The sequence below is a fragment of the Prionailurus viverrinus genome, chromosome F2 (assembly GCF_022837055.1).
Source record: "Prionailurus viverrinus isolate Anna chromosome F2, UM_Priviv_1.0, whole genome shotgun sequence".
Classification (NCBI taxonomy): Eukaryota; Metazoa; Chordata; class Mammalia; order Carnivora; family Felidae; genus Prionailurus; species Prionailurus viverrinus.
Window position 1 is genome coordinate 54693433 of NC_062578.1, and position 13251 is coordinate 54706683.

The 13251-nt window shown below is 39.3% G+C and overlaps 1 protein-coding gene across 3 annotated transcripts in view; it reads left to right on the plus strand.

Annotated features, from left to right (window-relative positions):
• The first annotated feature begins 5369 nt into the window (after window positions 1-5369).
• Window positions 5370-13251, plus strand: part of PKHD1L1 (PKHD1 like 1) — a 158937-nt gene continuing 151055 nt past the window's right edge. For all 3 annotated transcript variants that reach the window (XM_047842216.1, XM_047842218.1, XM_047842217.1), the window contains exons 1-2: window positions 5370-5557; window positions 7644-7733. In XM_047842216.1, the coding sequence (XP_047698172.1) occupies window positions 5485-5557; window positions 7644-7733 (163 nt within the window). In that variant the 5' untranslated portion in view covers window positions 5370-5484. The remainder of the gene's footprint in view (window positions 5558-7643; window positions 7734-13251) is intronic.

Consider the following 13251-nt stretch of genomic DNA (forward strand, 5'->3'; position numbering starts at 1 on the left):
AATTGGGATGATGTTTAAAAGGGAGAAAAGATAGTGCTTCCCACACAAGAACTGTCTACTTCAAACAACAGAAACAAAATTCTCAAGGCATTAAAAAACAAAATAAAACCCACATGCTTGCCTAGGTTTTAGTCTCTTTACCCCTTTACATTTTTCTAGTTTCCTGACTTTTTATTAGAGAATGCTGCCAACAGTGCCACCTAGTGCCGGCAAGTGCCTTAAAGATAAGTGAGTAATACTACTAGCTTTCCCAAATTGCCTACTCTCATGCCTGCACATGCACACCTCCAAGTAACTGGAGAAAAGACACCATTCTTGTTGATTTCGCTTTAATTCAAGACTGCTATGACCACTAGTCTGATTGGCTGCCTGCAGGGAGTATTTTCCGCTGACCTTTTGACTCTCCAACTCTTCTATCTTGTGGTGGATAGAGTCTAAGATGGTCCCCAAGTAGCCCTATTTTTTCAGGAATCTGCTCCAATCAGGATTTCACTCCTGCCATTTTACTATAACTGTTCTTAGAGTTTCCGATAAGCTCCACATTGTTAAATCCCAGGGTAATTGATAGCCATTACTTCTTCTTCCTTGAATACTTCTCTACGTGGCTTCCCAGGCAATACTCTTGCCTGATGTCTCTGCCATTTTTTGGACCACCCTTTCTCAGTCAGTTTTGCTTGTTTTTCCTCATCTTTCCTACTACTCAATATTGGAGTTTCCCAAGGCTCTGTCTTTAGATCTTTTCATCTATATTCCATTCACTAGATGATCACATTCGGCCTCATTATTTTTAAAATACATGCTCATGTTTATCAGATTAATATTTCCAACCTGAAGTTTTCCCTGAGCTTCAGATTCAAAAACCAAACTGCCTATTTTACATCTCACTTGGAAATCTAATAGATCTTAAACTTGATATTTACAAAGGTGAGCTCTTGATACACTCTTCAAATATACTCTTCCCACATTCTTCACCACCTCTTAATGACCTCCATACTTCTAGATGTTGCAGACCAAACCTTGAAGTCATGTTTGCCCCTCCTTTTTTCTCTTACCCTACATATTCCTTGTCAGCAAATCCTATCGACTCGGTTCTCAAATATACCCACAACCTGACCACTTTTCACTACCAACACTGTTACCATCCTTTTCCAAGATACCATTATTCTTGCCTGGATTATTTGCATTCATCTCTGAATTGATGTCCCATCTCTGAATTGATGCATCTGCTCTTGCCCTAGTGCAACTAAATAGTATCTGAGTGTTTCTTTGAAAACATAAGTTAAATCATGTCATATTTTAGCTCAGTATTCTACAGGGGGTTCCCATCTAACTCAGAGTCAAATACATGATCCTGCATGATCTGCCCCACCTCCCATTACTTCTTGGTCTTCATATCTTATATACTTTGACTTCCCTGTTCCTTACACATCAAAACACACTCCCTCCTCATGGCATTGGCATTTGTTCTAAAATGACTGGAATGCTCTTCTCCCAGATGTCCACATGGCTAAGCAAATTCCCTTTAGACCTTCAGATCTTTACTCGAAATTCACCTTCTCTGTGACAATTTCCTGGTCCTTCTATTTAAAACTTCATCATACTCAATCCACCCCCCTGCCCGCAATACACATGTGATATACTTCCCTCCTTATTTTTCTCTCTCCAGCATGTATCACTTTCTAACATACTATATATTTTACTCACTTATCTTGTCTATTGGCTATCTCCATTAAGAATGCAAGTTATGTGAGGGGCGCCTGGGTGGCGCAGTCGGTTGAGCGTCCGACTTCAGCCAGGTCACGATCTCACGGTCTGTGAGTTCGAGCCCCACGTCGGGCTCTGGGCTGATGGCTCAGAGCCTGGAGCCTGTTTCCGATTCTGTGTCTCCCTCTCTCTCTGCCCCTCCCCCGTTCATGCTCTGTCTCTCTCTGTCCCAAAAATAAATAAACGTTAAAAAAAAAAAAAAAAAAAAAAAAAAAAAAAGAATGCAAGTTATGTGAAGACAGAGCTTAAAAACAAAACAAAACTAGTGCCCTATTCCTACTGCCTACAATACTGAATATTTGTTGACAGCATACTAAGAGAACCACCCTATTTTTGTAGGTACCTCATTTTGTTCATCCTCTCATAATTAGTTCTATATTCAAAATCAGGCTCTCACACACAGCTCATTTTCCAAGTAAGGTGAATTCATAGTGAACCCTTTATTCCTTGTAGCTCTGCAAGAGTTCTTACTAACTCCCTATACTTTCTCATTGCTTTCAAATTAAAGGATAAACAAGTTTATAATCTGTCTCTTTTTCACCATCAAGGCAGGTAGGACCAGGCAAAATGAAAATGAGGATTCCCTCATTCCAAAATTATTTAGGACTTCACAATGGTGACAGCATGGATTAAATGCATGGGACCTATGAGACTGCACGAGTCATATGCCCATGATGCTGGCCCTATTAGTGGGGCTTTCTTAGAGCTGGAATTTTTTTCAACTTAAAAAAGAAGCATGGGATTTAGTGATCAGAAGTCACCTTCCCCTGTCAATGGTCCACGATGAATCTGTATTACAAAGGTTTAAATATTCTAAAGATAAATACAATTTAAATCATTAGTTATGGAAACTACATAGTCATTTTTTCTGGTTCTAAGTTGACTTCTCATTACATAAATTTTCATCTAGTTATAATTATTTATTGTCACATTATCCTATCCACTTATATTAATATTTTAAGATAAAAGTATCACTGGTGAGGGGCGCCTGGGTGGCTCAGTTGGTTGAGCGTCTGACTCTTGATTTCGGCTCAGGTCATGATCTCACAGTTCGTGGGTTCGAGTCCTGTGTATGGCTTCATGCTGGACGTGTGGAACCTGCTTGGGATTCTCTCTCTACCTCTCTTTCTGCCCTTCCTCCCTCTATCTCAAAATAAATAAATAAAGTTAAAAAAAATCACTGGTGAGATCTTTTGCAAGACATTGATTTATCATCTAAATAAGAACTTTTAGTTATTTATTTATTTTTATTTTAAGTAGGCTCCACAGCCAACATGGGGCTTGAACTCACAACCCTTTGATCAAGAGTCACATGCTCTACTGACTGAGCCAGGCAGGTACCCCATAAATAGGCACTTTTAAAGTGAGAAATGTTAAAGATGCTCATTTATTCAACAAGAGTTGAGTATAAAATCTATATAAAAAATTACAGTGCTTGGCTTTTCAAGAAATTTAGGCATTATGTGGCAGAAAATCAGGCTTTTTGTTGAAATATCAATTTTCCTAAAACAAATTAGCCAAATGATCAATTTGCTAAATGACCAATATGCCAAATTTACCAAATTAAATGAATGCAATTTAACATAAATAATTAGCAGCTTGAACAAATTGATTTTGGTTACTGATGGTGAAATATATAGAAAAATTATACACACATTTTTGAGTCTCACAACTGGGTTGTGAATTATATATGGATATGTGTATTTTATATTTATATATACTTGTTTCATACATATATGCACTTTTCCCTATTCACTTTATTGATATCCAAAACATAGAACAGTTTTCCTCTTTGTTATAAACAATATGGATTCCTTCTATAGGAGGACTTTCTATAGAAAAGTTTGCCTATTTCAATGGTTCCTGGTTATAAACTGTTCTAGTATAGGATATGGGACAAAGTTTTTCATTAACTTCTGATTTATTTGTTAACACTTTTGAATGACATTTACTACCTTTTTAATACTAAAACCACTTAAAATATTTTAGTATTATTTCACCTATTCCTCATATTCTTTTTTAATTTATAAATTCAGAAGCATCTGAAAAAAATAAAAATTTTGAATTAAATTGTATTTAAATTACTTTTTAATGAAATCATCTAAAGTTTAACTTAGGTTAACTTAATCTAATTCTAATTTAAAAGCAGCAGAAAGAAATCAAAATTAACCAAGCAATTCCAACTTTTATTCCCACAGTACATTTTATTTTGGTTTTTGATATTGAAATATATATACACTTCTACACATTTCACAGCTAATAATTTAAAGTGAGTATTTTTGAAAATGCTGCTAAGCAATTCTTGATAAAGCTGGTAATTATTGCTATATGGCATTGCAGTCTTCAAATTTAGTAAGTTTGGCAAATAATTAATCAGCAAATTGGCATTCAATGAGCTGATTTTCTGCTAATTGACCAACTTCCAGATGGAGGAGGGAAGGGTGAGTAAAACCTGCAGAAACATCAATTTTCAGGAAGAAGAAGTAAGAGAAAAATAGCAGATGGAAATGATTGGAGAGGTAGGAAGAAACCCAAGACTCTTCAGAGGAATGGAATTTCAAGAAAGATGTTACCAGTGTCACATGCTACAAAGAGTTCCCAGAGGCAGTGGTACCTTGCAGGCACTAGTTTCTGTGGGATGGTGACATGGGGAGTCAGTTTGCAGAACATTATGAGATGAATGTAATTAACCGGATCTAACAACAACAAAAACATTCAACCCCCGATGAGATAGGTATAAACTCTTGAAGAGCAAGGGCCTAATATTATTATTTTTCATATTTTAGAGTTCTGGCTTCTATTTCTTCTCTCTTCCCTCCCAGCTAGAGTAGTCAGGTTTAGTAAACACAGGATACTGAGTTAAATGTGAATTTCAGATAGATAATGAATAATTTTTAGGATGAGTATGTCCTAGGCATTGCAAACCCTCACTAGAGGTGTGCTAAACTGGGGGGCAGTGGAGGGGTTAAGTGCATTGGCTCTGGAGTCACTGCTTGGGTCCTCACTGCACTTAGCTACGTGGCCTTGGGCAAGTCACTCAAAGTTTGGTGCCTCAGTCCACAGCTTGGAACAATGGGGATAACAATAGTAATTGTCATTAATAGTAATCGTAAGAGTCCTTTGGGGATTATTGTGAGTTGAAGTCTCTAAAGCACTGGGCATGGTGTTTGGGACATGCAGAGAAATCGATACATATTAGTATGATTGTCAATTAAAGGATCAGCACTAATTTATATGAATGTGAAGGGGAAAAAAACGTGTGGGGTTTGTCCATTAGGTGGACTTTTAGGCCCACCTGGTGATAATAATTAAAGCAGACTGGCAAATGAAAGTGTGTAGGCCTAGAATCGAAGGGGGGTGGGGAGTGGGGCAGGATTCATGGAAAACTTGCCCATTGATCTCTGTTGCCAGATGAAGTGGAGTCATTATACTCATGGGGACAGCCTTCAGACGTCAGCACCCAGGTTTGCCTGTGGAGGTCTGATCACCACAGACCGGTCGGGGCGGGATCAGTTCTCCCGCGCAGGGGAGTGTATCTGCGTGCAAATCCCAGAGGTGCGGCGGGACGGCCCGGGGCGGGGCGGGCCTCGGGTGGCTGAGTTCGCCTGCGTGCGTGGGAAGAGCGTGGCGCGCGAGCGCGTCTCCGCCCGGACCGGAGCCCGACACTGGCTGCAGCTGCGAGTGAGCGGCGCGCGGGGACTCTGCGGGGCTGGCGCGGCGATGGGACACCTGTGGCTCTTGGGAACCTGGGGCCTCTGGGGGCTGCTCTTGTGCGCCGCGGACCCCCGCACAGGTAACTCATCCCGGGCACGGTCCGTGCAGACGCAACCCCTGATCCCAGGGGTGGCGTGGGAGAGGCGGGACTGCCTGCCACCAGCCCTGCGCCAAGGCTGCGAGTGCGGCTGCATGGCGATCCTGCGGACCTGGGACCTGCAGGGCAGGCCTAACAGAGAGACAGAGACAGAAGAGAAGAGGGATTGCTCGGAAGTCTTAAGAGTTCCTGCGTGAATTATGGAACCTCACAGCCCCCACCCCCAAGTGACTCCATTGAAAAAGACACTGAAACTTGGCTGGAGGTGGGGATGGGGGACACAGTCTGAGTCCTCTCTCTTCTCACTCTTTTTGGGTCCCTTTCCCTCAAGGTATGGAGAGCAGTGGCTCCCCTCCCTCCCCCCCCCCCCCCCCCCCCCCTTAGGACAGGAATGGATCTCTGTGACTGGTGTCAGTCACTTTCAGGGGCAGCTGCCCTGTGCCTTCAAAGTAATACCCAGGAGAGAGTTGGAAGAGATGATAAGATAAGAAATTGGAGTTGTCCGTGGAGATAACGGGAGGATGAACCTGAGATAGGTGAGGAGCAGCACGGTCTTGGAGATAGGGTTCAGAGTCCTTACTGGAGTTTCCTACTCTTGGCTGTGAGCTGGTGGGAGTTATAAATGTGCCTGAAGCAGGATCAGTCTTGGAGCTCTTGGCAAAGTCAGACCTAAAGTACAGACACATCTGAAGTCCATACTAAACTTTTTGCATGCAGGAATGGACTATACGATTATAATTTCTTTAACCTTTTCTCATATATCCATTTTATTTTTTTTTTCAACGTTTTATTTATTTTTGGGACAGAGAGAGACAGAGCATGAACGGGGGAGGGGCAGAGAGAGGGAGACACAGAATCGGAAACAGGCTCCAGGCTCTGAGCCATCAGCCAAGAGCCTGACGCCGGGCTCGAACTCACGGACCGCGAGATTGTGACCTGGCTGAAGTTGGACGCTTAACCGACTGCGCCACCCAGGCGCCCCTCATGTATCCATTTTAAACAGTAATTTGTGTGGCCTTTCTTTTTGGTCTCCGCTTAAATTTTTCCACCTACTTTGAGAATTGTTACTGAATCTTATAAGTACCAGATTTGTATAGTTTAAGCAGAAAACGAACTCTTGTAGCCAATGTGTATCTTTGAGTTGTTTTAAAGCATACTTCCAGTTCTTCAAAGAAGCAGTCCACTCACCCTTGTGTATGCAGAGGCCCCTTCCTGTTTCTAGACCTCTTTATCTTTCCCAAACTTGGTCCAGGCCAGCTATTTACATTGGCCCTGAAAGATGCAGCCGGGGTGCCCCTTCTTTCAAGAAGCCAGTATGACCCAAGCAGTGTGGATGAAGTGCCCCTTCTTAGTCACCCATGGCCCCTGTGCTGTCTTCTGTGTGCTGTCACTCTGTGCTGTCTATCCTAACTTTTGGAAAGTTGGGACTGTCAATACATTTGTATATCCCCAGGAACCTTACACCATTCATTGAATGAGTTAGGGACCATTAGAGTAAGAACTTACTATCATCAGGAGGCTGAAAAGATCCCAGAAATTATCTTCCCTAAAGTCTTACTCTGTCACAGAAAACAATTTCTTCTTAAGACATATCATTACCTTTTGTGCCTGGACTATTCTTTCAATTGACCCAGCTTTGCACTTCTTCTGTGCTCTTATAACGAACAACCCGTTTCTCCACAGTATTATTTCTGCAGCATTGTCTGCTGCTGTGTGGGCTGCTAACTGTAGTTATGGAACTGTAGTTAGTGAGCACTACATGAAATTAAGGGTTGGAATAAATCTTTTGTAATATGATAGGTAAGAGTGATGAGAATGATCATGTATTATTCCCACTCTTTGTGGCACCTAAGATAGTACTTTGCATAAAGCCAATGGGTATTAAGTTAATGACTTAGTTTCTGTCAAATCATTGGTTAGTAGTAGAGCCACAAATAGAATATGGGTGTATTTACTTTCAGTCCTGTATCTTCATGATGTTTTTCTGTTAACATTGTAATATGTGGTACCATTTGATGCTTGAAATGAGTACTTGATGCTTTTACTTCTGCACTGTAATATCTTTCAGGTGGCTCCAAAATTATTCCCAAAGTCACAGAAATAATACCTAAATATGGCAGCATAAATGGAGCGACAAGGCTGACTATCAAAGGAGAAGGTAAGGTTGCCTCTTTTTTTCTTTTTTTTTTTTTTTTTGGCCAAGGTTGAAACATTTTAAAGACTATATCACATTTAGAGATTTGTGGTTTAAAAAAAAATCCATAAGAGTTGTTTCTCCATTTGGCCAGAATATTAACTCTACCCCTTTGACAACTAACAAAATCCCCAACAATCTCTACCATCCTGATCATCTGAATTCATACTATAATCACTTGCTTAATTTAACTTCCAAGATCTGGATTATAATGACTGAACTGAAAGGAACATTTTTTTTACATGTTTATTCATTTTTGAGAAAGTGAGCATGAGCAGGGGAAGGGCAGAGAGAGAGAGGGGAACAGAGGATCCAAAGCAGGCTCCGCACTGACAGCAGAGAGCCCAATGTGGGGCTCCAACTCAGGAATGGTGAGATCGCTACCTGAGCAAAAGTTGGACGCTCAATTGGCTGAGCCACCCAGGTGCCCCCAAAAGGAAAATCTTGAATCCACCTGGGCAGTTATTTGCTTTGTTCTTCATGGGTCTAATAACATTTAATTTATCTTTATCAAATATAACATTTGGAGGGCTTGGGAAGTAGAATGTTTAATAAGAGGCTGTGATGGATAACTAGAATGTTAATGAAGGCAGAAAGGCAATTAAAAGCAAAACTTTGGATGGCTTCTCCTGCCACCCAGTCCTTTTCATATACTTCATCAAAGTATGGGTTATGTATGACTTTCTCCTTGCCTGGTCATGGGTGGAAATATAGTAGGCAATCAGTGAACTTCTTTAATGAACAACTGTTCCTAAGATTAAATATATGGTTCTTTTAGTCCTAAGGCCTTTGCATTCTAAATAATAGTAATATTCTTTTCATGGATTTTTGAAGGATAGGAAAGAAAAGCATTTTTGAAAATACAAAAAACTATTATTTAGTCTTTAAAATAAAAAGACAAATGAGAACCTTTGGGAGTTAGAATGGACAGAGCAACACATTTAATTATTCTGTCAACATACTGAAATGTCTTTTGATACTTCTAAGTAACATTTCTGCAGAATTCGATCTCTCAATGACATATTTAAAATGGTTTATGCCTCTAAATTGTGAAGAATATATTTTGGACTAACGTTTGATTGTTGTTGTTTAGAGCTAAACACCTAAAGCCAATGTATTTGCTGAAGACTAATTTAAAAGAGGCTTTATCCGTAGTTTCCTTGTATTGTAAATTGCTGTTAAGATGTGCTTGAAAGCTATTTGGTTCTTAACAGAGTTTTCAAAGCCATAAAGAAATCCCCAGACTAAAACAAAGCAAAACACAACAAAATAAAACAGAACAGAACACCACTCAACTATTTCTTTCTGCCTTGAGACCTAAACTTTTCTGATCTAAAAACCATTCTTTGAGATTAAGTACGTAGACCCAGATGGCCCTTAGTTATAAATACAAAACAAAACATTCTATTCTTAAGGTGTTTTGGAAGAACATCTTTATGAATTTAGCTGTAACCTTTGCTCTTACATGGACTTTCTGAGTCACAGTGTATTGTGTGTCACTCGTGTCATGGTGAATTTCTGGTTTTCCCATCTGTCTCAATTGCTGGATGTTCTTGCTCGAGATAGAGGATCATGGGATAGTGAAATCCTATTTGAGTTGCAGATACCTGCATCCCCACCTTGATTTGTCTTCCCTCTTCTTACTTTACCCACGTACTGCAGGTGACTAAAAATATTAGCATATGTCTTTCTCAGAGGCTGAGTCTAAATACTGTTTTATATAGGTTTTCAGGGCCCATGATATATACAGAATGTGTATAGAGCAATGTAATGAATTTACAAAACACACCAGACTTCCAAAGCTAAGTGAATGTGCTACTTGAACAAACTTTTTTTTTTATTATTATTATTTTTATGAAATTTATTGACAAATTGGTTTCCATACAACACCCAGTGCTCATCCCAAAAGGTGCCCTCCTCAATACCCATCACCCACCCTCTCCTCCCTCCCACCCCCCATCAACCCTCAGTTTGTTCTCAGTTTTTAACAGTCTCTTATGCTTTGGCTCTCTCCCATTCTAACCTCTTTTTTTTTTTTTTTTTTTTTCCTTCCCCTCCCCCATGGGTTCCGGTTAAGTTTCTCAGGATCCACATAAGAGTGAAACCATATGGTATCTGTCTTTCTCTGTATGGCTTATTTCACTTAGCATCACACTCTCCAGTTCCATCCACGTTGCTACAAAAGGCCATATTTCATTTTTTCTCATTGCCACGTAATATTCCATTGTGTATATAAACCACAATTTCTTTATCCATTCATCAGTTGATGGACATTTAGGCTCTTTCCATAATTTGGCTATTGTTGAGAGTGCTGCTATGAACATTGGGGTACAAGTGGCCCTATGCATCAGTACTCCTGTATCCCTTGGATAATCCTGTATCCCTAGCAGTGCTATTGCTGGGTCATAGGGTAGGTCTATTTTTAATTTTCTGAGGAACCTCCACACTGTTTTCCAGAGTGGCTGTACCAATTTGCATTCCCACCAACAGTGCAAGAGGGTTGAACAAACTTTTTTGAAGAACTACATACACATACTCCATCAGTGCTCTCTAACCCATATTTCATGTTTAGAATTGCATGAAGACCTAATTTATTAATCACACAAGAACACTTTCTAAATGGAATCGTCACTGCTAGATGGTTACCTAAATGTTGGTCCCATATGACTATATAAATACTTTATTTTTGTAAAAGTCATGATGAGAAAATTAAATGTTATAGAAATGTTAGACTTAGAAAGTGAATTCCTGAAATTCCACCATCTAGAAAGGTCTACCGTTAATATTTTGGTGTATCTACGTGACTTACAGCTATTTCCACATATCATATTCACCATTGCAGGCAGAAATTTGCTGCTGCATTACTTTGTTCTAAAGGCTAGGCTTCAGGAGCCAAAGATATAATTTTACAATTATATGGCCTAAGTAAAAGTGTTTTAAATATTTTTGAAATGTTTATTTATTTGTGAAAGAGAGAGAGTGAGACAGAGTGCTAGTGGGGGAGGGGCAGAGAGACAGGGAGACAGAATCCGAAGCAGGCTCCAGGCTCTGAGCTGTCAGCACAGAGCCCAACGTGGGGCTTGAACCCACGAACCATGAGATCATGACCTGAGCTGAAGTCTGGTGCTTAAAAACCCCTAAGTAAAAGTGTCTTGAGCAATGGCATGATCATGGAAATAATTGTGTCTCTGTCTAGGAGGCCTACTTTAATGAGGAGTGTTATCGTTTTGATTAGTTCTGGAGTGTTTCTAACTTTCTTGGCCTTGTTACTTTATATTCATACCTTGTATTTCTCAAATGTCTTTTTTTAATATTTCTCTTGAGTAAGATGGAAGGAGTAGTATTTTACTTTTGGCTTTTTTTTCTAGAGATTTCCCTATTACATATATTTTTGTCTAACCGAAGTATTGAATTATATAGTTTTTATAATGTTATGAAAACACAGGGACTTTTTGGTCCAGTCTGACTGGCTTTTGTTCCATCTCTGCCCCTTCCCACTGTGTGACTGGGGCCGGTTACTCCTCTAAGCCTCAGCTTCCTGATCAGTAACGTGGGATATTAATTCCTACCTGTTGGGGCTGTTGTAAATATTGAAAAGGATGATGTATCTAAGGTACCCATAGATACTATCTGTTCTGTAAATTAGAGCTATTTTATTTTTATTATTTTTATTTTATTTTTGCATTTATGTTATAGGTTTGGTTCCATTCTTTAGGAATCATCCTTCATCACACTGCACCTTTCCTTCTCATTGTTTTGAATGTTACAACTTTGGAGTAGGTTTATATGCTTTCAGCTCTGCTTTGTTTTTAACTAGAGAAACCCAAACAGCCTGCATCGTGCAAAACGACGACTGGCCTTAACAACACTGACATTTTCCGTGATAGCAGCACAGGCTGCTATCAGGAGAACCAGGTTTGTGTGCCTGGCAAGTCTTATCTCCAGTTTTTCTGCAAAAGAAAAAAATACATCAACATGCCAGGAATTTCCATCTGAAGCTTCAACGTTTTCTGTTTCCAGGGTACACCCAACCCTTCCTGTAATCTTTGTGCTTTGGAGTACTTCCAGAGGTATCTTCTTCATACTCAATTATTTTTTAGAATTATACTTTTATATTGAAATTCTTTCTAGAGGGGATTCTTTTTAACTCTTTGGAGTTAGCTAAAACATTAGAAATATTTCTATAGTTGTTTTTTTTAAGTAGAATTTATGAGGATATTTTCAAATCTTACAGATTTGGCCTATGCTTTCCCATAGATTTTACTCCTGGGAGATATGTCTATATATGTGACATAAATACTGTATAAAATTTGTGTATGACATATATGACATTAAATATATATGTGACATTAAGTATATAGATGACATTAAAACAACTCCTAAGCAAAAAAACCAAACAAACAATATCTTCTTTTGTTGGTTTTATTTTTTACAATTGTATTTGCCTTAAGAATGCTTATGAACAGATCTGTTACCATATCAATTATGTGACATGTGCCTAATAGGAAAATAAATACATGCATGACATCCTGAACCACACCACTAGTAAAACTTTCCATGCTTTAGTTAGTTTCCAGCAGCCCTTCTGTGTATTTCAAACTCAACAGGAACTCCAAAGATAAGCATTAGCTGGCAAAAGGAAAGAACACGTTTTCAAGTAGCTAGCTTTCCTCTGTTTTCATGTATCTTTTCAAAATTCCATTTTAGCAGTAACTGCCATCCTAGAATCAAAGCTTCAGATTCAATGCAGATATCTTTTACATGTTAAATTGATACTTATATTTGAACTTTAGCCTATGTTGGATAAGTTCTGTTTGTTTACAGTTTATGCTTAGAGGAAGAAAGCGGTATTTATTGAAATCCTTCCCCTTTGTTGAGTTCTGCTTATGTTTTCTATGTTTAAAGGACAGGAGAAGAGCTAAGAACATAGAGTCTGGAGGAAGTTATGTATGGTAATGGGTAATAGCTTTGTAATGAACATTTTTTTAAAAAATTTTTTTTCAACATTTATTTATTTTTGGGACAGAGAGAGACAGAGCATGAACGGGGGAGGGGCAGAGAGAGAGGGAGACACAGAATCGGAAACAGGCTCCAGGCTCTGAGCCATCAGCCCAGAGCCTGACGCGGGGCTCGAACTCCTGGACCGTGAGATCGTGACCTGGCTGAAGTCGGACGCTTAACTGACTGCGCCACCCAGGTGCCCCTGTAATGAACATTTTTTAATGTTATTTTTCTCCCAATATCATGTGTGCCAGGTTGACATCTACAAGTAGATTCAAATCCTAACCACCCACTTATTAGTTTTGTGTTATTTATAAAAAGGAGTATTAATACTGAACTTAAAATTCAGGATTTTTGTGACCAATAATAAGAGCAAATATCATCTGAGCTCTTAACATGTGAGCCAAGCACCAAGCTAAGCAATATATACAATCCTTGGTTAGTCTTCCTACAATCTAATAAGTATGTTATTATGTTCATT